This window comes from Pelophylax lessonae (assembly GCF_965119305.1).
Source record: "Pelophylax lessonae genome assembly, chromosome: 1".
Classification (NCBI taxonomy): domain Eukaryota; kingdom Metazoa; phylum Chordata; class Amphibia; order Anura; family Ranidae; genus Pelophylax; species Pelophylax lessonae.
The window spans coordinates 177,045,154-177,071,787 of record NC_138768.1 but is presented as its reverse complement, the minus strand read 5'-3'; the positions used below and the strand labels follow the sequence as shown (position 1 = coordinate 177,071,787).

The window sequence follows — 26,634 nt, the reverse complement described above, 5'->3', positions numbered from 1 at the left end:
CGATCGCTGCCCAGACTGGGGAGAGCGTAAGGATCTAAGATATTCAGTGTGTCACCTGCAGTTGATTGTAGTTCTCATTTGAATAAACTTGATTGTAGAAAGAAAACAAAAAGAAAAAAGGTCAGTTTAGAATGAAAAAATCTAGGTCCTTATTCCTGACTAGGCAGAAAAAAACTGCTAGAGCAGGAAGTGAGAGTATACCCCCCCTGGAACTGCCCTATGAGCGTAGTCAAACTCAACTCTTTTCCACCTAGTGTCCTACTCCTAATGAGAGCAACATAACCCAAGAGTCAAAGATGATATGGAGCTGTGTCCATCAATGAACGAAAGAGAAATATATATTTATATATAAATACACTGTATAAGATGACCTGCATTTCCTTCCCTTCAAGAGAAACCATTAATAGGAGCACATCAACTAAAACAAACTAATATCAATACAGTTTTCTACAAGGTATTTAAAAACTCTACATTGAACTGTAGGTTCAATATATTCATTTGTTAATTTCGAACCCACTATTTACAATGTAAATCTAGTCTTGTATGACCTGTGACCCACCTTTGCTTGAATAGTTCGTAAATTAACTAAATGAACATCACAAGGCATTGAAGACATGAGAGGAGAGAAGGCATCTAGTAGTGGAGGAGCATCAGTGTCTATCATTGCAGCCATTGAGATTAATGGTTGGTTTAAAGTGGTTGATGTTATATGACTTAAAAGAGATGGGTAACTGACAGCTCTTCTATCTTCACCCTGTACAGGTAAAAAAAAAAAGTTACAGTAACAAAAACTTTAGCAAAAATGAAATGTATGGGCTGCCCAGAGAAAGTAATACACAAGAACTGATTTTTGCAAAAAAAAAAAAAAACGCTAGACCCTTACAGTGGAGCAGAAAATGCAACTTTGATATTATGCCGCATTGCAACAAATGTATAAAACTAACAATGTCCTAAGGCAGCACATGATGATCCAAGATCTTAAAGTTTGCACTCTTGCTCCATCTTGTATAGACATCAATGCAACTAGTACAGCAATGTGAAAACCTCCTCTGTCATCAGCCGTGTCTGGCAAGAACTTCTGTCCATCTCAGAGGTGGAGGTTTACAGACCGCTTGGGGTGGGGAGAAATTCAAGATCTTCAAGGCAGTCTAGAGCAGGTAATTGTTTCTGCAACCTTTATGCAGTCTTCTGATTGATCCAAAAGTTGCAGCCTTGCCCAACCTTTCCAAATCCTTTAACTGAGTGAACAGCTCAGTGGCAATACTAAACTAAGCTCCCTTTCTAGGTATGGAATCTCCACGGTCATATAGAAAGATTTCCGCTATCTATTTTAAAGCACTTTTTAATAACTGCTGTTAAAAGATTTGTTAATTTCATATGCATATGCTCATGTCACATTTCCATTAAGCCTTGTTTCTTCTTTAGTTTTACTATAGTGCTGCACTACAAAGTTCCTATAGTGTTGGCTAAGTGTCAAGGTTCCTTAGATTATTACACTTGAATGTGACTTGAATCCTACTAAATAACATACTCATAATGTACTGTGCACTGACTTTTTGCAATGCTGCACCAGTAATTGGCCTATATACAGACATCCAGATTTGCTGCTTAGTGCCCACTTTTATTTTTTAGAGCAGCTTTGGAAAGCAATAATGCTTGGCTACAGTGAAATGTCTATGCTGCGCCAACGATATCAAAAACCAAAATCGAAAAAAGTGTATGCAGCATTGTGGAAAAAAAGTTAGCTTGCACATAAACGGAGATGTGAATTAGATTTGGTGTTTATGGTCAAACTAGTGGCTTTTTTACTTTGAGAATTGTGAAATTAAGACAGGAAAAAATATTTAATTTGGTAGAGCACACATTCATTCTGTAAATGATGTGTGGAATCACAGAATAAAAAAAAAAAATGGGCATGTGCCGGTTACCAGATGGGGAAGTTAAATGAAAGTATGTGCTTTCTATTGCAATCTCTGCTGCACCCTTTGCTATGGAGTACATGCATGGCAAATACGCTTACAAACCTCGTGTATTCCAGTCCTTTGCTCTAAAAGAAGCCTGAATAAATTAAATGTGATTTTGTTATCCTGAAGACCTTGCCCAAGACCACGATTATCATCCTGCATCAGTCGACGGTCCATGAACACTTCCAGCTGACCTTGGGAGTAAAATGAGGCAATGGTTTACACAATCAAATGTCTGGAAACATTACATTTAAATTACAGTTTAACATTATGTTCCCTTCATTCTCTCCATAAAACAGATAGAGATGTCAGGCTTAATATGCATTGTGAAGCTTGCAATAAAACAAAAGAAGCGAAACCGCAGCTTAAAAGAGAGAGCAATTTTTCCCATCTCTGCAGACATGTCTGTTCGGCTAAGCTGGCTTTTAGGGAGCCAATAACTGTCAGCAGTATTTCACCAGTTTTGGAACTGCCCACAGAAACAGGCTACTTTACTATAGAGCTACTTTACTATAAGGATTATTATACAGTATACCCCTTACATTATTATTATACAGGATGTATATATTATACTCCACCCCATTCTCAGATTTGGGTGTTTTCTCAACTGCCAAGCAAAACGGTTAAAAATGAGAAACTTAGGCAACTAGCTCTGGGTCTTAAAACAAAGGTGAAATGCAACTTATAATGAAACCATGATCTCTTGATGTACTAACCACTTGAAGAACAGGCCTATATTGACACTTTGTTTACCTTTAAAAATCATTTGTTTTTGCTATAAAATTTCTTAGAACCCTCAAACACTATGTAGATATTTTTTAGCAGAGGCCCTAGAGAATAAAATGGCGGTTGTTGCAATTTTTTTGTGTCACATTGTATTTGCGCAGCAATTTTTCAAATGCAATTTTTTTTGGATAACCACAATAAATACCCTATAAATAGATATTCAATATGTCACACTTTAAAACTGTGCATGCTCATGGAATGGAGACAAACTATGATACTTGCAAAATCTCCATAGGTGATGCTTAAGAAGAATTATTGCTCTTGCTAGAACGTTTGCAGTAACACCTCACATGTGTGGTGTGAACTCCATTTACATGTGTGTGCATGACCTACATGTGTTCGCTTCTGTACATGAGCACAGAGGGATGGAGGTGCAGTAAAAACATTTTTTTGATCACTTTCATTGCTTTTACAAGAAATGTAAGCATCCCTTGTGATAGCAATATAGCATGTCAGGTCCTCTTTAGGGAGACATTTGTGGACCCTAGATCTCTTCTCCATCCTTAAAAGCATGAGATAAAAAAATAAATAAATATTGATCTCATCCTCTCAAAAAAAAACGTAAGTGATGAAACGCTCGTCACTTCTAGTCTTCCTAGACCAGTGTTTCTCAACCTTTTTTTTTTAGTCAAGGTGCCCTTTAAAATGATAGACGATCTCAAGGCACCCTTTAAACTGAGGCAGTCTAATAGTACAGTCTTGAGGCATTCTAATAGTTTTACGCAATGCAGCAACATCCACACGTAGGATACTCAAAGTTGGAGGGGATTTATTCTTCCAAAGCAAATACACTTTTGCACACTGGCACTGACTACTATTCCAAGGTTTCTCTTCCCCCTCAATTTCTCTCCATCAGTCAGCTAATGTCACACCGGCGCTGAGGGAGAGGGCACAGGAAGGTAAAACAAGGATGCTGTGGAGGCAACAGACATCCTCCATATTTAACGGACAGATGTCATTGGATGCCAATGTCTAGAAAGTCGTAATGGTGTATAACGAAATCCCAAGGCTTTGTGTAACTAAAATGCAGGCTTGATCCACCTGCTGGCTTGTATATAATTTTCGATCAATTTTCAGGCATTTTGCCAAGGTTCCCCTGAAGAAACCTCAAGGAACCCTGGTTGAAAAAGGCTTTCCTAGACCATAGAGATTATCGGGGACTTTCCTGTCCCCAATTACCTCTATTGTACATGGCTGCAATCGCTGGATTGGATCCTGGGCTGCTCAGATTGCTTTTACCAGAAAGAAAATTACCGGTTAAAAAATGTAATACCTGAGTTTTGCCCGACAGGTGCAGCCATGGTGCTGGTAAAATCACTTAAACACAAACATTATATATATATATATATATATATATATATATACATATACACACACACACACACACACACACACACACGTGATTTTGTGGCAAGTGGTTAAAGCAATTCTAAACTTGAAACACTTTACTTATATTTTTAACTTTTATTTTTTTTTTTTGCATTCACCGACATTGCTTTCTGGGGCGTGGCTTCCCAGTGCTGTATGTCTCTATGGGCGCACGCTGCCCGGCTAGAGGAGCTTGTGCACATTGGTGCCCCTTTAGCACCCAGCTTGCTAAGGGGTCATCCAAAGGAAAAAGGAGCAGAGGACCACAAAAGATTAGGTAAGGCACTGTTCTGTAGAATATTTTTGCACAGAGCAGGTAAAATTTAACATCTTTTTTAATTTAGGACAAAGAAAAAATTAATGTTTAAAATTACTTTAAGACCCAAGCAGTTTATTCTTGATCGATTTTATAAAAGTGAGGAGAGAAGTGGTAGTCCATTCTAAAAGTGATACTAAAGTCTCTCTTTTTTTTTTTTTTTGTTAAAAATAAACACATTGTACTTACCTTCTCTATGAAGTGGTTTTGTACAGAGCAGCCCCGATCATCCTCTTTGGCTCTCCTGTTGAAAGCCTCCACAGCAAGCAGTTTCCCTATGGGGGCACCCAAGCTGAGCTGCAGCTCCCTGTGTCCATTCAGACATGGAGCAACGGTCCGGCCCGCCCCCTCTCTCTCTCCTCATTGGCTCACTGACTGATTGACAGCAGCGGGAGCAAATGGCACCTGCTGTCTCAGCCAATGAGGATGGAGAGTCCCGGGCAGCCGAGACACTCCTGCAACATCCTGGATCCAGATGGATAAGTATTAGGGGGGGGCTGCTGCACACAGAAAGCTTTTGATCTTAATGCAAGGAATGCATTAGGATAAATAAACCTTCTGACTTTACAACCACTGTAATATGTAATAATGTTGTCAAGGCAACTGTCTGATGGGTCTATAACCAATAAACCTTGCTATTTGTAGGATAACTTTACCACTTCCATACCGGGCGATTTCTGGCACTTCGCTCCTACATGTAAAAATCATATTTTTTTTGCTAGAAAATTACTCAGAACTTCCAAACATTATATATATATATATATATATATATATATATATATATATATATATATATATATATATTTTTAATAAGCAGAGACCCTAGGGAATAAAATGGCGGTCATTTCAACTTTTTATGTCACACGGTATTTGCGCAGAAATTTTTCAAACTAAAGTTGGCCCAATTTTTTTGTATAATGTGAAAGATGAGGTTACGCCGAGTAAATGGATAACCAACATGTCATGCTTTAAAATTGTGCACACTCGTGGAATGACGCCAAACTTCGGTACTTAAAAATCTCCATAGGCAACTATTGCCACACTAGTGGAAGTATCCAGCGACCCTTTCTGTTACCCATGGGGGCTCCACTGTCCTGATCAAGACCCTGGACAAGGGCATCCAGGCCCTGAGGAGATGGAATATCTTGCCGCAACAGCAATTTGACCCCCCTGCCTCACCGCCTCTCAGGCCGCTGGAAGCTGACTGGCAAGTGGTTTCACGTAAAAGACCCTCCAAACCTGCTCCACACTTCCTGAGCTCTACTATGCTACCCATCTGAGTTCCAATATTGTCCCTGGCCATAGGAGCAACCGCCCTCTTGGCCCCCCATGCTTCGCATCGGTTTTGTCCGGTCACGGACTGCAGAGACAATCCTATTCTTACTTTTGCACTTGGTTTTTTCTATTTTCTTTTGGTTTTTTTTCGGTTCTCCTTCCTTTTTCTTCATGGCATCATCACTAACTTTATTGGAGATTTACACCTGACTTCCACAACTAGGCTGTTAGTCTTTGGACACCCGAAGGGCTTGGACTACCGTGTTTTTTCCAGAACCACAACAATCACAGTCTCACTTCTGCATCCAGTTAAGTTCTGACCATCAAGTTCTTATCGGTCAATGCCAACGGTCTGAATCATCCTGCTAAAAGGCGCACGCTTTGGAAAGAAGCTCAGACCTATAACGTAGATATACTGGCGGTCCAGGAGACTCACTTTAAAGCTGGAGCACACCCAACCTGACTTTTCCCAGATCCTTCTTGCCTCCGCTGATGAAAAGAGGGGGGGGGGGGGGGGGGAGTTCTACTGGCTTTTAGATCCTCGTTGTTGGTCAAAACTCTCCACTCGGTTCTGGATCCGCAAGGCAGATTCATAATTGCTGTCTGTGAATTAAATGACTCTTTTCACCTTTGTGAACCTCTACGCCCCGAACTCTCACCAACTAAGGTTTTTGAGACGTCTGCTCAAGCAAGTATACTCAATCAAACAAGGTCGTTTGCTGATGTGTGGGGACTTTAACAGTGTTGCAGACCCCGGGCTGGACACCTCCTCGTCCCCCCGGGGCCGGCAACAGTCGATGGGGGGGCTTCTCCACTCTGAGAAATTGTATGATGTATGGCGATGTCAGCACGCCACTGAGCGTGATTACTTCTATTTCTCTCCTAGACACAGATCATATTCACGAATAGACATGTTTGTGGTGGATATGGATCTTCTTTCGAAGGTGTCCTCCTCGATGATCCAGGACATAACTTGGTCAGATCATGCCGCGGTTGAACTGATCGTTGAGGAGAACACTTAGGTGGCACCATCTCGTGTATGGAGATGTGACACAGGGATGCTGCAGGACTCGGGCTGCTCTGCCCGGATCTCGAGCAGTATCCGGTAATTCTTTTCATTCAATGCACCGTCGGTCTCTGACCCCTGGGTGCTGTGGGGGGCACACAAGGCCTTCGTCAGGGGTGTGAGCATCCAGCAGCAGGCTAGAAGGAAGAGAGCGCGGAACCAGAAAATGTCTTCTTTGTTGAACGAGTAAAAAAGGGGAGATTCATGTCCTGGAAGAAAACAACAAGCGGAATCCTACCGCTGCTATGTCTACACGACTGACTCAGACTAGAACTTTGCATCCTCCTATTGGAGGCATCCGATAAACACCTGAACTATTTGAAACAAAAATCTTACTCCCAGGCAAACAAAGCCGGTAAATTTCTAGCGGATAGAGTAAAAAAAAAAAAAAAGCAGGCCAAATCTAGAATTCCATTCCCCACTAAAAGCAAAATAACCCATCCACAGGCCATAGCTGATGCGTTCGTATCGTTTTATGGCTCCCTATATAATTTGAAAGATGACCCATCAGATCATCAACCCTCGGCAGCTGATATAGAGCAATTTTTCAGTGCCATCACCTTACCATCGTTATCCGCATCCCAACTAGCCACCTTGAATCTGCCTATCTCATTGGAAGAGGTCAATACTAGTATTAAAACTTTGCCGAAAGGGATGTCCCCGGGCCCAGACGGCCTTCCTAATGAATTTTACCAGGTATTTCTCTCGCATATAGGCCCCACACTAACAGCTGTATTTAACAAGGCCATGACAGACGCCAGCCTCCCCTCAGACATATTGAGCGCACATGTAGTTACTCTGCCATAACCTGGTAAAGACCCTACCACCCCGGCGAACTTTCGTCCAATTTCACTACTGAACTCGGACGCCAAAATATACGCGAGGATACTATCTAAAACACATCCAACAATTCCTCCCAAACTTGATTGCTAAAGATCAAATGGGCTTTACCCCCGGACGCCAGACGTCTGATGCCACCAGACGCATGATAAATATTCTTCACTTAGCACATAGGAGTAAGACCCCAGCGGTCCTCCTAACTCTTGATGCCGAAAAGGCGTTTGATAGAGTCCATTGGGGATACATGCATGCCACCTTACAGAAATTTGTTTTGTCGGGCCCTATCCTTTCCGCTATCCTGGCCCTCTATTCCACCCCGTCTGCCCACGTATACACATCTAGCATACTGTCTAAACGTTTCCCCATTACTAATGGCACGAGACAGGGCTGCCCCCTGTCTCCTACAATTTTCAATTTGCTAATAGAGCCCCTAGCAGAGACTATACGCTCTCACCCTCAGATTACAGGTTTTGCCTTTCCCACCCTCCATCATAAAATCACCTTATTTGCGGATGATATTATCCTCATGCTCTCAAACCCGTCCACATCCCTTCCAGCTGCTTATGAGGTTTTACAGCACTTTCATCGCATCTCCTATTACAAGCTCAATGCGTCTAAGTCCACGGTTTTGAATCTAGGAGTAGACTCCCGCGCTCAAAACCGGTTAGAATTCTTAGTCCCCATCCCTTGGTCCTCGGACAAAATTCACTATTTGGGCATTGACCTACCGGCAGACCCCACAAAACTCTTGACAGTTAACATAACCAGACTCCTCGCCAAGCTACACATAGAAACTACACGCATGAAACCCCTGTACTTAACTTGGCATGGTAGGGTGACCGCGTACAAAATGTTTCTACTACCGCAAATCCTGTATCTATTCAGGGCCCTCCACATACATTACCCGGCCACAAGCTTGGCTAAATTCTCTACCCAAATGAAAAGATACATCTGGGAGGGAAAAAGGGCTCGCTGCACACCATCTACTCTTACTACCAGGAGATGTTTTGTAGGGGCTGCGGTACCTGATATTCAGGGATACTACAGGGCCACTATATTGGCACAAGTCCGCAAATGGATTCACACGACTGATGTCCCCCTCTGGGTGACTCTAGAGGTGAGCATAGCCCCTACCAAAACCCTTCGGGACTTGCTCCTGGGAGATTCGTGGGTCCGTGGAATCTCACTACTCTCTCACCCACCATGCAAGCCTCGCTTAGAGCCTCGCGCAAGATTTCAGGGCCCAATAAGGACCGCGCCCTCGCTCCCGACGACACTATTTCATCCTCGATCTTACATATACTCCTACCTGACCTCCCCTCAGGCATCACTGCAAATGGGCATATAGCTACCTTACAACACCTGTATGAACGAGGCCTATTATTGTCCCCAGATCAGCTACAGTCCAAATACCATATACCACGCTCGAGCTCTTTCCACATATACCGCATACACCACTTTATGCGTCATCATCCCCTACAATGCACTAGCGTAGATGGAAAAATTTGGGATGTGCTTACCACTACTTCTACAGCTTCTCCGAAGCTGTCCAGCTATTACCATGCACTCTTGAACAACACATTCTTCAAAACTTTAACCATGTTTAAATGGGATAGGGATTTCCGGGTGAGCTTCTCAGTATCACAATGGCGACGAGCACTGTCGGAAGCCAACCGGCATACTCACTGTGCCAATCACTGAGAGATAACTCTCAAGCTTACCCACAGATGGTACTACACTCCATATCGCTTAGCGGACTTCTCCAGTTCATATTCCCAATTGTGTTGGAGGGATTGCTCTAGTGTAGGAACACTACTGCATATAATGTGGTCCTGCCCATCACTCACTAGCCTGTGGCACCAAGTGTTCAGTTTTTTTTCCAAATACACAGGTTGTATAATCAAACCTAACCCAGCTCTAGCCATCTTACATTTAGGTATAGAAAAAATCCCCCTAATGTATAGGTCGTGGACTCCACTAGAACGCTCATACTGAGGAAGTGGAAGTCCACTGATGTACCAAACATGTCGGAAGTCATTTCTCTGTTGCGTATGAACTACCAGTTTGAAAAGTCCCTGGCGACTAATAATTCGCAGCTGCAGAGGTTTAACAAGCTCTGGGACTTTTGGTCCACAGATTGATATAGTGATTGATTGAAGTTTATTGTATTTCATTGTACACGCCTGCTAATTGTGATTGCCATGTAAATGTTGTATCGAGTTGATACTTGCTTTCGTTTCTTTGTTTGTTATGCATTTAAACTCAAAAATTATTAAAAAAAAAAAAAAAAAACATTTTCTAGCCAAGAAAAATTTTACAAGCATGAGAGAAATGTCAGAATTGGATCGGACTGGAACTGGTTAAAAAACATAACTAAACTGATGAAAAACCACCGCTTTACAGCCCAAATTCTGTAAATGAAAAAACATCTGTGTAGTAAAATCCTTTGCTAATTCAGGGAGTACCATTAAAATAATTTGAAATGAATAAACATTCATTTTTAATTCAATAAAAGGGCATTACCTTAGCCAAAGTCACTTCTAGAAAACAAATATTGTCAAAGTGTTAAGTTGGACAGTAAAGAATAAGTCAAATACTATTATCTACTTACCATTTCTCAAACTGGCAATGCCAAGAGGCTGTGCAGCATGCAGCGTTAATCGACTGAAAAGGTCCTGAATATATGCCATTGTGCTCATTGGATAAACATTAGCCTGAAGAGGTAATTTGTTCAAAGTTTGGCGTGGCTGGATCTGTGAATAATTAGGACCGCAATTAAAAACATTGTATTCAAATTTATATATTATATATACATACATATAGATATATACACACACATACATATATATATAAAAACATATCCCCCAATTTTGTTTAAAATTGTTGAAAGATGTTATGCCAAGTAAATACATACCAAACCATGTCATGCTTTAAAATTGTGTGCTCGTGGAAAGGCACTAAACTACAGTACTTAATCTTCATAGGCAACGATTTAACATTTCTACAGGTTACCAGTTTAGAGTTACAGAGGAGAGATCTAGTGCTAGACTTATTGCTCTCGTTTAGACGTTCATGGCGATACCTCACGTGTGGTTCAAACACAGTTTATATATGTGGCTATACAGTGTTTATATCCAGGCCATAATTTTTACTCCAATCCCCAATTCCTCCAAGCTTTTATTCATAAATTCCCAGCCTACTCTGTCAAATGCCTTTTCAGCATCTATTGATCGTATTAGTCCCTGGGAGCGACAGTTTATATATGTGCGCAAGACCTACGTTCATTACTGCGAGCGAGCCAGGATCGCTTAAAATTTTTTTTTTTTAGATTACATTTTATTTAATTTCTACACTGTCCCTTTACATTTCTTTTATCACTTTTATTGCTATCACAAGGAATGTAAATATCTCTTGCGATAATACAGCTTGACAGGTCCTCTTTTTGGAGAGATCTGGGGGTCTAAAAGCAAAAAAAATTTGTTTAAGGAAAAAAAAAAATGGATTTTTGACTTACCGTAAAATCCTTTTCTCTGAAGTTCATTGACAGACTCAGCTCCATATATTCTTAACCATTGGGTTATGCTGCCCCCTACAGGAGTGGGACACTAGGCAGAAAAAAAACATTACCACGCCTATGGGGCAGTCCCTGAAGGCATGCACCCACTCACTCTCAATGCTATAGGATTTAGTTTTGTTGCAAGCAGTGTCTGAAGTAAAAAACCCCAGCCCACTAGAGATAGAGGGGCGGGTACTGTGTCTGTCAAGGAACTTCAAAGAAAAGGATTTTACGGTAAGTCAAAAATCCAGTTTTCTCTAGCGTTCATTGACAGACACAGCTCCATATTCTTCTTAACCATTGGGACATACCAAAGCAGTATTTGCATGAGGGGTGGGAAAACAACGCAGAGAAAGAACGTAATTCCCCCAAAGGCTAAACTTAGCTAACCAGGTAACATGGAGCTCAACCAGGAGCAACTGGAGCAAACCTAGGAACATACACCCTCAAAGAGAACAATTGCTCTTTTAAAAATAGCAGCCTGCAAAACCTTGCGGTCAAAAGATGCATCCGAGGATGCCAACACATCCACTTTGTAGAATTTAGTGAACGTGTGCACAGATGACCAGGATGCCGCCTTGCAAACATGTATCACTGATGCCTGATGGCGAAAGGCCCAAGAGACACCCAGTGCCCTAGCAGAATGCGCCTTCACAGGGAAAAGGTGGAACCTGGCCCTTAAGAGATAAGCCTGTACCAACGTCTGCCTAATCCATCTGGATATGGTCGCAGTAAAGGCAGCCAATCCCTTTCGAGGTCTTTCTGTGATGACAAAAAGTCAGATTTCCTGAAAGACTCAGTAACCACCAGGCAAACCTTAACTGCCTGATCCATAGCCAAAGAATGCAAGACAATTTCCTTGGGATGCTTGGGCTTAGGACAGAGTGAAGGCAGCACAATGTCTTCATTAAATGGAAATCAGAAACCACCTTAGGAAGAAACGACTGATTAGGTCGATTACCACCTAATCTTTATGGACCACCAGAGAAGGTGAACAGCAGGACAGCGCCTCCAATTCAGACACTCTGCGGGCAGAGGTAATAGCCACCAAAAAGGCAAACTTCTGTGACAGTGTAAGCAGAGGAATCTCTTGAAGTTTTAAAAAGGAAGTTTTTGAAGAAGAATAGACAGTATTAAGTTAGGATCCCACGGAGGTAATGGGGACCGTATCGGAGGAGCCACATGACAAACTCCTTGGATAAAAGTGCGAATCAAAGAATGCGTAGCTAAAGGGCGTTGAAATAAAAAAAACAAAGCCGACACCTGGCCTTTAATAGCACCAAAGGCCAACAGCTGCTGAACCTCTCTTTGGAGGAAAGCCAATATCTTAAGCCACTGAAAATGAGCGTGGATGCACCTTAATCAAGTTACACCATGAAATGTACGATTTCCACGATAATAAACCTTCCTGGAGGTAGATTTTCTAGCCTTCAACAGTGTAGGAATCACTGAGTCAGAAAGACCCCTACCCTTCAATACCTGGCTTTCAACTGCCATGCCATTAAAGCCAGTGACTGTAAAGCAGGATGGAAGATCGGCCCTTGAGACAACAGATCTTCCCTGAGAGGAAGTCTCCAAGAAGCATCGGTGACCAACCCTACCAGTTCTGTGTACCAAGACTGGCGAGGCCAGTCTGGGTCCACCAGAATGACAGGAATCTCTTCCAGCCCTATTCTGTGCAGAAGCCTTGGCAGAAGTTTCAGCGGAGGTAATGCATAGATCAACCAATGCTGACCCCAAGGAGCCACCAGTGCATCTTTGGCGTTGGCTAGAGGATCCCGAGACCTGGCTACAAATCTCTGCACCTTCTCGTTGAGCTGAGAAACTAAAGGTCTACATTGGGTGTCCCCCACCAGACACACAACGGATGAAACACCTTCAGGTGCAGCGACCATTCCCCCTGATCCAACACCTAACGACTCAAGTAATTCGCCAGACAGTTGTTCACTCTGGGTACATGCACGGAACAAAATTTTCTGCCCATATTAAGATCTTGGCCACGTCCTGGGCCGCCAGGACACTCTTGGTGCCCTCTTTATGATTGACGTAAACCACGGCCGTGGCTTTGTCCGAATGAATCTGAACTGGACAACCCTGCAGATGATTTGTCTAGTGACTCAGGCAAAGCTTTATTGCTCTTAGTTCCAGAATATTGATCTGAAGTCTGGACTCTTTCAGTACTCCCCCCCCCCCCCCCCCAGCCGGACAGGCTGGCATCCGTGGATGCCACAGTCCAATGCAATGGAAGGACTTGCCTGACGCAGGGCCAAGGAACAAAGCCACCACAGAGGAGCACTGCTTGCGTTTTGACTCAACCGAATCAGATTGTCCAAAGATTGTGGATCCTTGTTCCTCATTGCAGAGGTTTCGTGTGAAACTGAGAAAACAGAACCACCCTGAAGGTAGACACCATCGAGCATAGCGCTCGCATGAAAGTCCACAAGGACAGAGTGCTGGATAACCGTAACCGAATCGCCCTCTGCAACTTTTGCAGCTTTTTCGGGGAAGAAATACCCTTGCAGAGGCTAGAGTCCAGAGTCAGTCCCGGATAAACCTTTTTGGAGGCTGGGACCAGAGCAGATTTTCTGAAATTGATGGTCCAACCAAACTCTTGCAGAGTCCATACAGTGATTGACAGATCGCCCACCAGAACTGAGTGTGCCGAAGGCACAAAAGGGCCGCCTGTGTGCTGCAAAAAAAGGGCTTTGTCTATTACGCAGTGACTTGCCCTTAGCGGATAGAGTAAGAGTACTCTTCCCACCTGTGAGCCCTTTGATCAGTTTATCCAACAAAGATCGGGCGGTCTCCTGTAAAGGGGAGATCTGATCGAGCCATTTTAGAAGTCTGGTCCACAGACCAGCTTTTTATTGCGTTTAGAACTCCACTGACTCGCGACAATATTGTCACATTGGGCGGGAAAAAAAAGAGTACCTTTGCCGCTTTTAGGGGATCTGTGGGCCCCGAGGGGACCGGCACCCCCCATGTTACAATTTTCTGCACCGATACAATCAGTGCATTCACTAGCGCCCTTGCATGTGCAGTAAAAAAGGAATCGTCCTCACCGCAGAGCACCCGAAGTGCGTGGACGCAGCCGAGTAGAGTCGCTATATGCTAAGCTCCCCCTGAGAATATAACAAGCAGGGGAGGTCGCTGACTGCAGTCCAGCAAGGATACGCCAGCTAAAGTTCCACAAAAAGACCCCTATTAGACCAAAGGGTCGCCCACCATGAATGACATAAAACATAGCCCCCTATAAAGGGGAAGAGGGGGCCCGCCGTGATGCAGACAGAGTACCCCCACACAACAATGCCCCCACTACGCCCCCCTGTTCAGGGGGTGGCACCAGGTAGTCCATATGTCCACCCCCCTGAAGGGGAGGTGGGTGAAGGGGGTCGCTAATCCGCTGCTCTATCACCCTGGGTCAGCAGCTCCGACAGCCAGCCTCGAGTAGGCCACAAAGCTGCGGCCTAAATTTGGGGCCCGATCTGGTCGCATAAAAAAATGCAAGCATTGTGTTTTTGATGCATGTCTGTTGAGTTTTCATTAATTTGCTTATTTCTCCTGCATGACAACAGATGCCTCCCAAAAAGACAAAATGCATCAAAAATACGTGAGAAAAACCCAAAACACACCAAGAAAAAGGCATCAACCAACCTGCAGTAGGTGTGAACCAGGCCGAACAGAGAGTACTTCAAATCTCGTGAGATAATGCTTTTACATAGTGTAGGGAGCACCTGCTCAGTGAGATTTTGCTGAAAAAAAAAAAGGACATCAACTATGCATACTATAACATTTTTATCCTCTTCCAGACACTTTTTCCTATTTTTTTGGTGGTAATGCAAAGGGGAAGGGGCCAAATGTAAACAGCAGACCTTGCTTTTTATGGTGTATGGTCCATGCATACAAATTCAAGTTAACGCATGTTAAAATGCAGGTCATCACGCATCAAAGAATATCACGACACACTTAAAAACTCATTGCATGCGTTAAGACACGTATTGAAAGCCCACTTCCATGTGTTGCCATGTGTTTCCCATTAATTTCAAAGCACGAAGCACACAAATAAAAAAAAGCACAACAGTATCAATGTGTCCAACACTGGTATATGTGTCACAGGGGCTGATTTAAGCACAGTACCTGGAAAAAAAAAATGTTATGCTGTATGTTTGTTTTCATAGGAACCACTGCAGATTTTCCAAAACTTTAATGTAGTTAGGCGACACTTTTATATACTGAAATGTACTTTAGCGAAATTCTTTAATACGCCTATAAGTTTGATTGTTGTTTATAAATTACTTTGACATTCAGATTGCTCCAGAATGTTAAAGAGGAAGTAAACCCTCCTCAGGAAGTTGTACCTATAGGTAAGCCTATATTAAGGCTTACCTATAGGTACTGTAAATATCTCCTAAACATGTACCGTTTAGGAGATATTTACCTTTAATGCAGCCAGTGACGTCACTGGCGCATGCGCTCTGAAGGAACGGCAGATCGTGCCGTTCCTTCAGAGCCCCGTGCCGTGACCGTCGGCTCCCGCGCGCGTGCGCGGGAGTGACGTCACCGCGGCTCCGGCCAATCAGATGGCCGGATGCCGCGATCCCGGAAGACGGGCGACTATACATGTCGCCCGTCATACAGGTAAGCGGACGGCACGGCGGGGGCTCGTTCTAAGGTAAGTATTTCATAATGAGCTAGTATGCGATGCATACTAGCTCATTATGGGTTTCTCTTTCAGGTTGTAAAGAAGATAAAAAAAAAATTTCTTGGTGTACAACCTCTTTAAGACATGTCTGCCTATTACTACAAAAGAAAAAAACTGAATTCCTCAAAAAAATCTCTTAAGAAAACCTGAATAAACTAATTATGTAGAAACATAAGAAAACAATATATTAATTGAACTTAACCGCTTAACTGATTATTTGTTGTGTTTTAAAAGACATTCCCTTATAATAATGTAATGTGTATATTTTAGTGTAACATACCTGGTATCCATTTAGATCAGAGTAAAACCGATTTTGGCTGTTTACGTCTGAGGATATTCTCATGACAATTTCACGATTTGATTCTCCTCGAATGTCCACAATATTTGTTATTTCTGGAGACTGGCCTTCAAATCCTGTGAAAATAAACATATCTGATCTGGTAATCTACAGATGTAGTGGGCATTTTAATTAAGATAACCCCAAATTTCCCCTTATTTTCAACTCTAATTCTGTCCAAAGATCAGCGATAGATATCTGGTTAGATTTTGGAGACCTCAAATGTGCCCCAGATTTCCTACTATTCTCTTGAAATCTTGACTGCATGTGTCACCAGGCTAATTTAGGCCCTAAAGAAGTGCAGAATCTAAAGAACCCTTTGGTATTGACTTGCCAACTCATAGGGGGATGTATATTGCTGCTAAATGGCTTCCAGGCTGAGGCCCTTGGATACATATGTAATGGTATCGTGCGTTGGCACCCTAGTTTGTCAGGCCGCCATTTCGTCCAAAAGCTGTCGCAAGCATCCATATTGTGTTGCGAGCTTAGTGGACAGTGTTGAAAATGGTTATTCTTACCAGCCTCATCCCCCCAGCCTTTTGGCAGTGTAATGACCCCCCTGGGTCACTGAATGCCAGGTTCCTGCACAGCTGACATTTTTCACACCTTTAATATACTTAAGCAGATTGACCGCACAGACATTCCGTCTCCTCGTGCTCTAGAGTTAATTGGTAATCTGAACACAGCATATGGCTCCTAGGTCATTCTAAAATGACACAGTTAACCACAAAACTTCCTAACTTTATACCCAAGCAAGATATGTCTCTAGAAAGTAGATGTTTGGGTGCCACATAAAATACCAATCAAATTAATATCAAACATGAACACCCTCATGTCTAGGGGAGACAAGCTAGCGATCAGATGCCTTACAGGTCAGAGGTTATTTCGAGATAACCCATGTTTAGTGTCTAAAGCTAGGACATTCAAAACCGGACCATAAAATATAATTCAAGCATGTAACCGTTTCATATCTCAAGATACGAGTGCTTTTATTAATCTGTCAAACTGGGAAGTCTCTTAGCAGTTTATAGACTCAGAGCCTATTGGATAAGTACTTCTGGTGACACCCCCTGGAGGGTCAGAGAAAAAGTTTTGAAAAGTGTTAACTGTCTCTAAGCTCTTAAACGCTACTTGACCCAAAAGCTGTCTCCTGAAAACGCGCTACTGTTTAGGCTAACCTATCTGAAACATTCTTGTCGGAGGTGACAGTGTGTGTTACAGACGGTTATTCTAACGTCATAATTGACATTTGTAAAATCCCGAGCGTCCTCTAGCCTCAATATAATGTAGAGGTGGTGGCAGAGAAAGGGTTAATTGTTTAATTAGCCCGGTGACAATCGCTCTCAGTCTGCTGGCATCTAGATTGTGGTCCCGCAAGCTGGTCAATCTGTGTGCTGGGTGCAGCTGAGAGTGGCATTGTTACGCAAGTGACAGCAGGGTGTGAGATTGCTTGGTCTTTGGTCATGAGGTGGATGAGAAGGCCAGGGGTCTGATACCCGCCACATATTGGCTGGCAGCGTACGTGGGATAGTCTTGCATTTAAGAGCATTCAGTGCACTGTTAGGAATTAGCTCTGCACTGAAGGATTGTAACGGTTGTGGAAAGCAGTCCTTAGAGACAAACTGGTGCATATTTTTTTGTTTTTTGAAAAGACACACCGCTATCTCTACTTTCTACAGCTCTTTCCTATCCTTGCTTTCTGTTCTATCTTTTCTGCTTGCAAACATGCCTGGTTTATCGGACTATAAGAAAATGAACAAAAATGAACTTACTACGGAGTGCACATCAAAAGGACTTGACGTCAGTGGCAAATCTCGTGAAGTAATGATTCATGCCCTGCAGGAGTATGATATCCGGGCAAGCCAAAATCTGGCGGATCCAGAAGAAGAGGCTTCCGTTTCTTCAGAGCCCAGTGCTTCAGGCACGGCCGCGCAGGATGGGCCAGCAGAGACGGACACTGGAATACCACTGGATGTCACCTCCACTCCACAGCATGAGCAGACCCAGCTTGTCTGCAACCAGCATAGACTCTCCTCTAATGCAGGAAACGCTGCAACGTGTTAAGGAGATCCTATGGCATACCTGCAGTTTCTAGAACGCCAGGCTGAGAGAGAGGAGCACCAGGCTGCGGCGGAGAGAGAGGAATGCCGGGCGGCGGCTGAGAGAGAGGCTGCTGAGAGGGAGAGGGAGGCTAATCGTCGGCATGAACTGGAGATGGCTAAGCTCCTGCCAAAGCCCCTGAAGTCTCAGAACCTCGGATCCCTAGAGCACAGGGACACCTCTTTGCTTGTGAGCCCGGCAGCCAAATGTCCAGTCATGGAAAAGGACAGTGACATTGATGTGTACCTGCTGTCGTTTGAAAAGACTTGCCATAAGTACCAGCTGCCCCAAGCACAATGGGCCTGGTACCTGACGCAAGGGCTGCGAGGCAAGGCCCTGGACGCTTACGTCGAATTGCCAATGGAACAGGATGGTGATTATGAGGCCATCAAGGCTGCAATCACCCAAAAGTACCAGTTAACCTCGGAAGTGTACCGGAAGCGATTTAGGTCCCTGCAAAAGGGACCTGGGGACTCATATGGATGTGGTAAGCCGCTTACGCACCATGTTCCGTCAGTGGACTAAGGGCTTGAAGGCCATTACGTTTGAGTCCCTGGAAGAACTCATGATTGGAGATCAATTGTTGCACATCTGTCCTACAGACGTCAGACAGTTTGTGCTGGAACGAAAGCCAGCCTCTGCCCAAGCAGCAGCAGAACTGGCAGATACCTACATCCACACTCGGGTATCTGACCATCGCAAGACTCCTCTGTATGGCACGAAAGGAGGAAAATCGCACATGAAAACACCTCCTGCACCTAGGAGTCAAATCCCCAGCAACCAGCCCCTGCAGTTCCTGGTGTCACCTTACCTACAACTGACACCCGCAGATGCGTGACATCTCAGGACACGGTGCCCTGAGCAGAAGCAGATGACATCACCTGGTCAGCCGGCCAGCAACTCTTCCTCCGTGCTGTTTGTCCGCAGGAAATCCCGGGTGACCCCCGCCAACTTGCAGCCCATCACCGTGGGCAACCGGAATGTCACTGGTTTCCGGGACACAGGAGCTGAAGTCATCCTGGTCAAACCAGAAGTGATAAGAAGAAGGGACATGGTCCCTGAAAAGTTTTTTACCCTCACTGGAGTTTGGGGGACCCGCTCACAGGTACCCCGTGCCCGTGTTTTCCTTGATTGGGGTGCTGGAAGTGGGATAAGGGAGGTGGGAGTCTCTGAGCAAATCCCCACAGATGTTTTGTTGGGTGCCGACCTAGGTATCCCTGTTTCGTACTACACCCCTGTTAAGAGCATCCTGGATGCCTCAACTGAACTCTCTGGACTTGACAAGGTACTGTGTGCAGATATTGGGTTAATGTCTGGGCAACCTTTGGATGGACAGAGGGGGGGGGGGGGAGGAAGGGGTGGAGTGGTGTTGAAGTCCCAAGTCCTCCATCTTTTGAAGGAAAGGAGGCCCCCTTGCCTGTGAAGTTACCAGGGGTATGCTGTAGTAATGTTGATGATTAGGCTAATGATGATGCAAATAATGTTGTTGATGATATTAGTGATGATGAAAATGTTGATGATCATGTTGATGCTAATAATGCTGGAAATGATGTTGCTGATAATGTTGATGGAAATGATGATAATGCTAAAGATGTTTTGTCAATGTTGGTGGTCCCTCGTAGTGCAGCACAGGCAGTGGAGATGCAGGCCCTGGTCGCAGAGCAGCAGGAGGAGGTCTCTATGTCCTTTTCTTGTTCTGACCCAGTGGACTCCACCTCTGTTAGGCCTCAGCAGCTGTCTTTGTTCGCCACAGGACAGCTGGCTGGGACTTATACTACTGCCTGTCAGACAGCACTGCGGATCGACCAGACTATCCGATCACTTAGGACTGGAGCTAAAAGGTCCCCTGCTGTGAGGAGTAAACAGCTTGACTGGAACAATGGGCAGATAGGGTTGACAGGACAACAGGCAGGAGGCCTGGAGACTGAAGGGGTTAAACAGCTGTTCATTGTGTCCAGTCAACCTCCCAGACATGTATTGAAGGTGTCACAAGATCTGTTTTGTAAGGATCCCTGTGAGATCAGGCGGGCCGGGCCTGGGGTGGAACACCAGGGTTTGTGGCTTGACCTGATCCTCACACAGCATCCTAGCCCAGCACATGCCAGGGGCAGAGTTAGTACCCCTGAACTGGGAAAGACAGGTGTCCTGTTAGCGGTAGCTGACACTCAGGGAGTGGGTTTGGGCCTTCAGCTGGAGCCCTCCTCCTTCCTCCAGGTATCTATGCTGCTGGTGGTGCTTACCGTATGCCGCGTCAGAGATATTGGAGACCCTGGGAGGACACACCCTGACGTCCACGAGATGGGCGCCTGGGTGTCTGCTCCCCCCATATCTGTCTCACAGGAGGTGCAGGCCGATGGGGAACAGGAGACCGAGAGAAGGCTTTGCGGAGCCTTTAGCAGGCTGAACGTCAGCCCTGCGATTGTGGCCTACCCCATGCCTAGGAACCATGAGGAGTCAAAGCAGCTGGCTGGTGCCCGCTGTCGAACCACCTTGAACCTGAGCAGGGGGCGTGGACCAAACCTTCTAACCTGGAAGGCCCAGCATGAGCCAGCCTTCCCCACCCCATGTGGCTTAACTGCGTCTACGGCAATGCTAGATGGGGTTGGGAACGCATCAGACATCTCCCTAAGGGTCACGTGTGATCCACGGGGAGAGGTCGAACCTGGTGCAGTGGCCTGCTTTAGGGGCCTGGTAGTGTTTGGCCCTGTCTGGGTGGAACACCCAGAGCTCTTGCCCACAGTCCCAAACGTTTTGGCACGGCCTAGTTTGAAAGTTCTGCATAGTAACTGTCAGATGGACCTGACAGCGGTTTTGTACTGGGAAAAGCAGGGAGGAGTAGGCACCCAGAGATCTGGAACTGAGGATACCAGGACCTGGCCTACTCCTCACACCACCACTTTGGGTACGTCATTCCTGGGTACAGCTGGCCACAGGTGGATGCTGGGGTGCGACGATAGTGGCTCAGCTGAACCTGTGACTGACCAACCCAAGGGTACCCTGGTTAGACAGACCTCCTTGACACCAGTGTGTCAGAAGGACCGTCCGGCCCTGACGGAGGTACTGGCCCGTGCACCTGGGACATGGGGCCCGGAATTTAAACGCCTAGTCCCGGCACAACCCTATGCCATTACCTTTGGGCCAGATGCAGCCCTAGGCCTACGCGATCCGGTCAGCTGATTGAGGGGCTCATCCGAAATACTTGAAAGGCTGGTTACCCCTGTAGGGGTGTCGCCCTCTGGTGAGTGCGGGAAGTGATGAGGGGAGCACTGATTTCCTCACCCAGCACCCAGGTTCTTCAGATCACTTCGTGAACTCACCTCTTTTCTCCATTCTCCTTGGATTTTATTGACTTATTTATGGACTTTTTATAGGTTGTCTTTTTATATTTGAAACATTTTTTACCAATCTGTATTGAAGTTTTAGAACATACAGCCCAATATCTCAATTTTACTTATTCACCTTTTTTCACTTATTTATATATTACCCCTCCTGAGATCACTGTAATTGGTCACATCTAGCATATTGGCTAGTTTTCACGTGCATTCTAGTTCACTATTTTTTCCATTTGTTTACCAATTGGTTTATTTATTATTCACCTTTTTGGTCACATTTTCCATACTAGGAGTTACTTATACCTATAAGGTCACTGTAACAAATTTGCACTTATTCATTACTGCATAATTATTTATTATTAATATTTATTATTGGTCATTTGTGCATTGTACCATATACTGGCTTTCTGAATATTGGTCTATTATATTTATATGATATACTTATTTATTTATAAGGTCACTGCCACCACATTTGCACCTATTCACTATATTAATTCATAATTTTGATTTATTTATTAATATTTATTATTGGGCATTTGTGCATTGCACCAATACTAGTTTTTAAATATTGGTTCATTATATTTATACGACATACTACACCCTATTTATTTCCCTTTACTTATTGTGTGATTACATCTGGCAGCGCCAAATTACCTCCCCAATATACAGACAGGCTTGGTAATACAATCCAGGAACAAGAATACCAGAATCACTGAACAAACATCTTGTTATGGGAAGAAGCCACACAAGTCTACAAAAGTGAACATGTTTTAAGGGGCGTCCCCTCTTCTTCACAGTCAAAATTATTTGGGCTCTGAAGAACAGGGGCCAATATATAAAGCTTGTTTATACATTGGTCTGTGAGTATTTTGTTTGCTTTTATCCTATCAAAAAATGGTGTATAAAGGTAATTTGCTTGGATGGTGCGCCCCTTCTTTTTCGCACTTGTCAATGTCACCTATAGTGTGTGTGTGCTCCTCATCTACTTTGAGCCGCTTCTACACATTTTGCAGGAAAAAAAAACTCTCAGGAAGACTTCAAGGAAAAATATTAGTAAAGATGGAGAATCCACTCATCCAACTCTCCTAACTAAGGAGGGGGCATCCAGCACTAAGGACCCCCAAAGAGCAAGCGCAGAGGCAGAAAGGACTGGGGAAGACATTCCAGGTGAGGCATCATATAGACCCAGTATGGGGAGATACCAAGTTTATTAATCAAGACTAAGTACCGTATTTTCCGGCGTATAAGACGACCCCCTACTTTTCAAGTTAAAATATTGCTTTTGGGATATACTCGCTATATAAGACTACCCCCCTTCCGAAGCAAGGCAACACCATTGAAAAACATTTTCTCAGATCTCTCGTATGTCTCCAAGGTACTGTAAGAAAGTGAGATAACCATTCAAACAGCACACTAGGTGCTGCATGGCTCTGTCACAGTGTGCCACATAGCTTTTGGGTACCGATTTTGTTATTGCTAAACTGTTTTATAGTCTATCATTACAGTACAGCTATAAATTAACAAAGTTAGCACCCGAAAGCCTTGTAGCACACTGTGACAGAGTAATGCAGCAGCTAGTGCGCTGTGTGACTGAAAATCCTAATGCTAAATCATCATAAGGCACTTTGAGGATTTTACAGTGCGGTACTTAAGACATTACAATATGCAATTATAGTCCCTACTCACTGTGTGCTGCCAGTGCCATGCTACCCGCCGCCATCGGGATTCGTTTTAAATCTCCTGCTCCCTGCGAGTCACCTCCACATACCGTAGTCCCGTCGCCTGAGCAATAGAGTTCATGACAGTCAGATCACTCCGCCGCCAGAGAGCAGCTACGGTATCCAGAACTTCCTGAACATGCGGCGTGGCGCCGATAATGTACATGCGCCCGAAACAGAAGAAAAAGTCCCTGCATCGCTGCAATCTCCTGGGCATCTCTCTTGAAGGTACCTTGAAAATAGTATACTCGGCGTATAAGACGACCCCCGACTTTTGAGAAGATTTTCCTGGGGTAAAAAGTCGTCTTATACGCCGGAAAATACGGTAGGTTTTTTTAATTTGGAACAAGTTTCTAAGCAAATTATTTGAGGAATTCTTCAAAGTACACAGACTACCACTAAAATACAAAAAAGCCCTTGAATGACACATGCTTGGCATCCTTGCTTCTTGTTCTTGATAGTTTTTGTTATATCTAATGTCTATATATAGTCAGTTCTGTGGAAAGCCTTTGCGCTTGTCCCACTGGGGGGCCCTTAGTGCTGGATGCCCCCCTCTTGTTTGGGAGAATTGACGTAACTATTATACCTTCGAGTCCTCCTGAGGAAGCAGGTTTTTCCACGAAGCACGTGCAGCAGCAACAAGATGGATGAGCACCCCACCCCCACATACTACATGTGACATTGACAAGTCCATGGTGAGCCCTTGAAATCAAAATGGGGATTGTTTCTTGTATCATTTTTAAAGTAATGCATACATTTTTTTTTTTTTTATTAAATGTGTGTTAATAAAGTTTGTCAAAGATATTTTAGCTTCCTGTCCTTATGCACCAGTAAAAGTCCACAATATCCTTTCCTTTTTGTGATTTTTCTATTCGATAGAAATTTATAGTTAGGTTAAAAAAAAAAAAAACACACCAGCCCATCTAGTTCAACTTGTGTGTGCAAATGTATGTCCATAACACTTCCCAGAGTCATATATATTGTGTTAGCAAAGGTGCCCATCTATGTTTTTTTTTTTTTTAATTATCGACACTTCCCTGTGACCCCTCTGATTGTGGAAGGGTTGTCCACATCCTTACTGCTCTAACAGTAAAGAACCCCCTACACAGTTTAAGGTTGAACTGCTTTCTCCTCCAATTTCATTGAGTGGCCGTGTGCCTGCTTAAGCTCCCTGAAACAAACAGTTTCCTCACTAGGCTAGATTTACCATTGAGGTATTTGTATATCACTAGCAAATCTCTTTCAAGCATCTTCTCCAGGAAGAATATGTTTAATGCTTGTAGTCGCTCCTTGTAACTGCCCTCCATTCCCATTATTCCCTTTCTACCCCTTCTCTGGACTCTGTCCAGGTCTAGCACTTTGTTCCTAGAGATTGATGACCAAAATTGGACAGCATATATTTTAGCCCTTGAGTAAAAATCTTTTTAAAGGCATGCAAATATTCGGCTTGCTTTGCTTGACCGTGCATGGCATTGCTGAGCCTGTGATCTGCTAGGACCCCCAGATCTTTTTCCATCATGAATTCCCCCGAAAGGTTCTCCCACTAGAAAGTAACTTAAATTCATGTTTTGGCCCCCAAGTACATTAATTTTACATTTGCTCATCCTATTATTTTATTGAGGACTACCTGCCCTGTTTAGCTTTGCCTTGTCAGCAAATACTGAAATTGAGCGATTTATACCAACCTTTATATCATTTTATTTTATTTTTTATTAAACAGAATTGGTCCCATGACAGAGGTACCACACTTACCACTTCAGACAATTAGGAGTACACACTATCTCTACCCATTGGTCTTGTCCCTACAACCAGTCTTTTATCCAGGTATATACCCATGGTCTAAGCCAACAGACCTTCATTTCTGAATTGAGCATTTATGGGGAACTGTATCAAATGCTTTTGCAAAATCCAGATACAGCACATTCACAGGCCTTTGGACAGGACATTCGGGTGAAAGCCATCTGGTCCTGGTGATTTATTTGCATTCAGTTTTTCAAGTCTCTTTTGTGCATTGGATTCTGTTAGCCACAAAGGTACTTTCTGTGATGCATTACTAATAATCCATTGTTGGGTACTATACCCCTCCATTTACTTTGTACTTGTAGAAACGGAGGATAACACAACATTTAGAACTGTTGCCTTCTCCTTGTCATTTGTTAGCAACTTCCTTGATCCTCTTTTATGGGACCTATATGCTCTGACCTTGCTTCCTTACAATTAATATATTTTTAAAAAAATGTGGGATTTTTTTCTTTTTTTACTCTCCTCTGCTTTGTGCCTCTCATAGTCTGTTTTAGCTGCCCTCATTTTGATCAATCAGTTCCACAAAATAGTCAGATTGGTAGGGAAAAAAAAAAACCCAAAGAAAAGAGGGTGGACTAGTGTTTTTGTGCAAATTGCAAATATGTGCAATATTATCTTTGGGCAATACGCAATCTGTTTTATACACCAAGTGATTAAATGCTACAGGAATGTGTGCAATCATATTACATAGGGTACTGCAAAGGGGAGTCGGATACAAGAAACATGTTGAATAAAGGTTTTTGAGAAAATTAGATGCTAAAAGATTATGGAAAAAACTAAAATGGCTGGAACTTGCCCCAGGGTGTAAAGCTCTCGACTCTGAAGACCTGTCTGCAGGAAGGCCAGAATGCAAGTAACAGCGTAATCTATTTGATTAAATTGACTGCACTCACACCAGGCAAAGTAAGATTTCCAGGTATAACAAATCTTCCTGTAAGTAGCTTTTCCTTTTTTGCAAAGTATGAATAACATACTCAGAAACCCCTCTGTTAGGGGACCTGGGTTTAAACAGCTGTGTCACTAAAACCAGAGACTGTGAAACGGAGTGATATAGATGATTTTGAGATAGCAGATCTGGCCTGTTTGGAAGAGGCCATGGGTCTTCTGCAAGAAGTCTGAGTATGTCTGTGAAACAGGCTAAGTTAGGTTAGTTCAGTGCCAAATGAATCACCGTCTTCCGATCTGCTCTAGGGGGAAGGCATAGAGTAGCTTGAACTGAGGCCAGGGGATAAACAGGGTATCCGAGGTCACAGCTGGAAGATTCCAGATTCTTGATACAGAGGTAGTTTGCTTTTGTATCTGGAGGCTAAAATGTCCATAGCCAGAACGCCCCATTTTTGGCAGGTCAGATCCAACACATCTGGAATAAAAGACCATCCCATTTGGTCTAAATGGTGTTGGCTGAGATAATCCGCCTGCCAGTTGTCCATTTCTGTGATATGGACCACAGAAATAATTGGACAGCAAGTTT

The 26,634-nt window shown here is 43.8% G+C and overlaps 1 protein-coding gene across 1 annotated transcript in view; it reads right to left on the bottom strand.

Moving 5' to 3' along the window:
• The window catches only part of MAN2A1 (mannosidase alpha class 2A member 1), a 370,906-nt gene that overhangs the window by 36,948 nt on the left and 307,324 nt on the right, over nucleotides 1-26,634 (bottom strand). The window contains exons 17-20 of the mRNA XM_082259950.1: nucleotides 16,154-16,287; nucleotides 10,227-10,368; nucleotides 2,025-2,158; nucleotides 560-754 (exon numbers count right to left, since the gene is read on the bottom strand). Coding sequence (XP_082116076.1) covers nucleotides 560-754; nucleotides 2,025-2,158; nucleotides 10,227-10,368; nucleotides 16,154-16,287 — 605 coding nt within the window. The remainder of the gene's footprint in view (nucleotides 1-559; nucleotides 755-2,024; nucleotides 2,159-10,226; nucleotides 10,369-16,153; nucleotides 16,288-26,634) is intronic.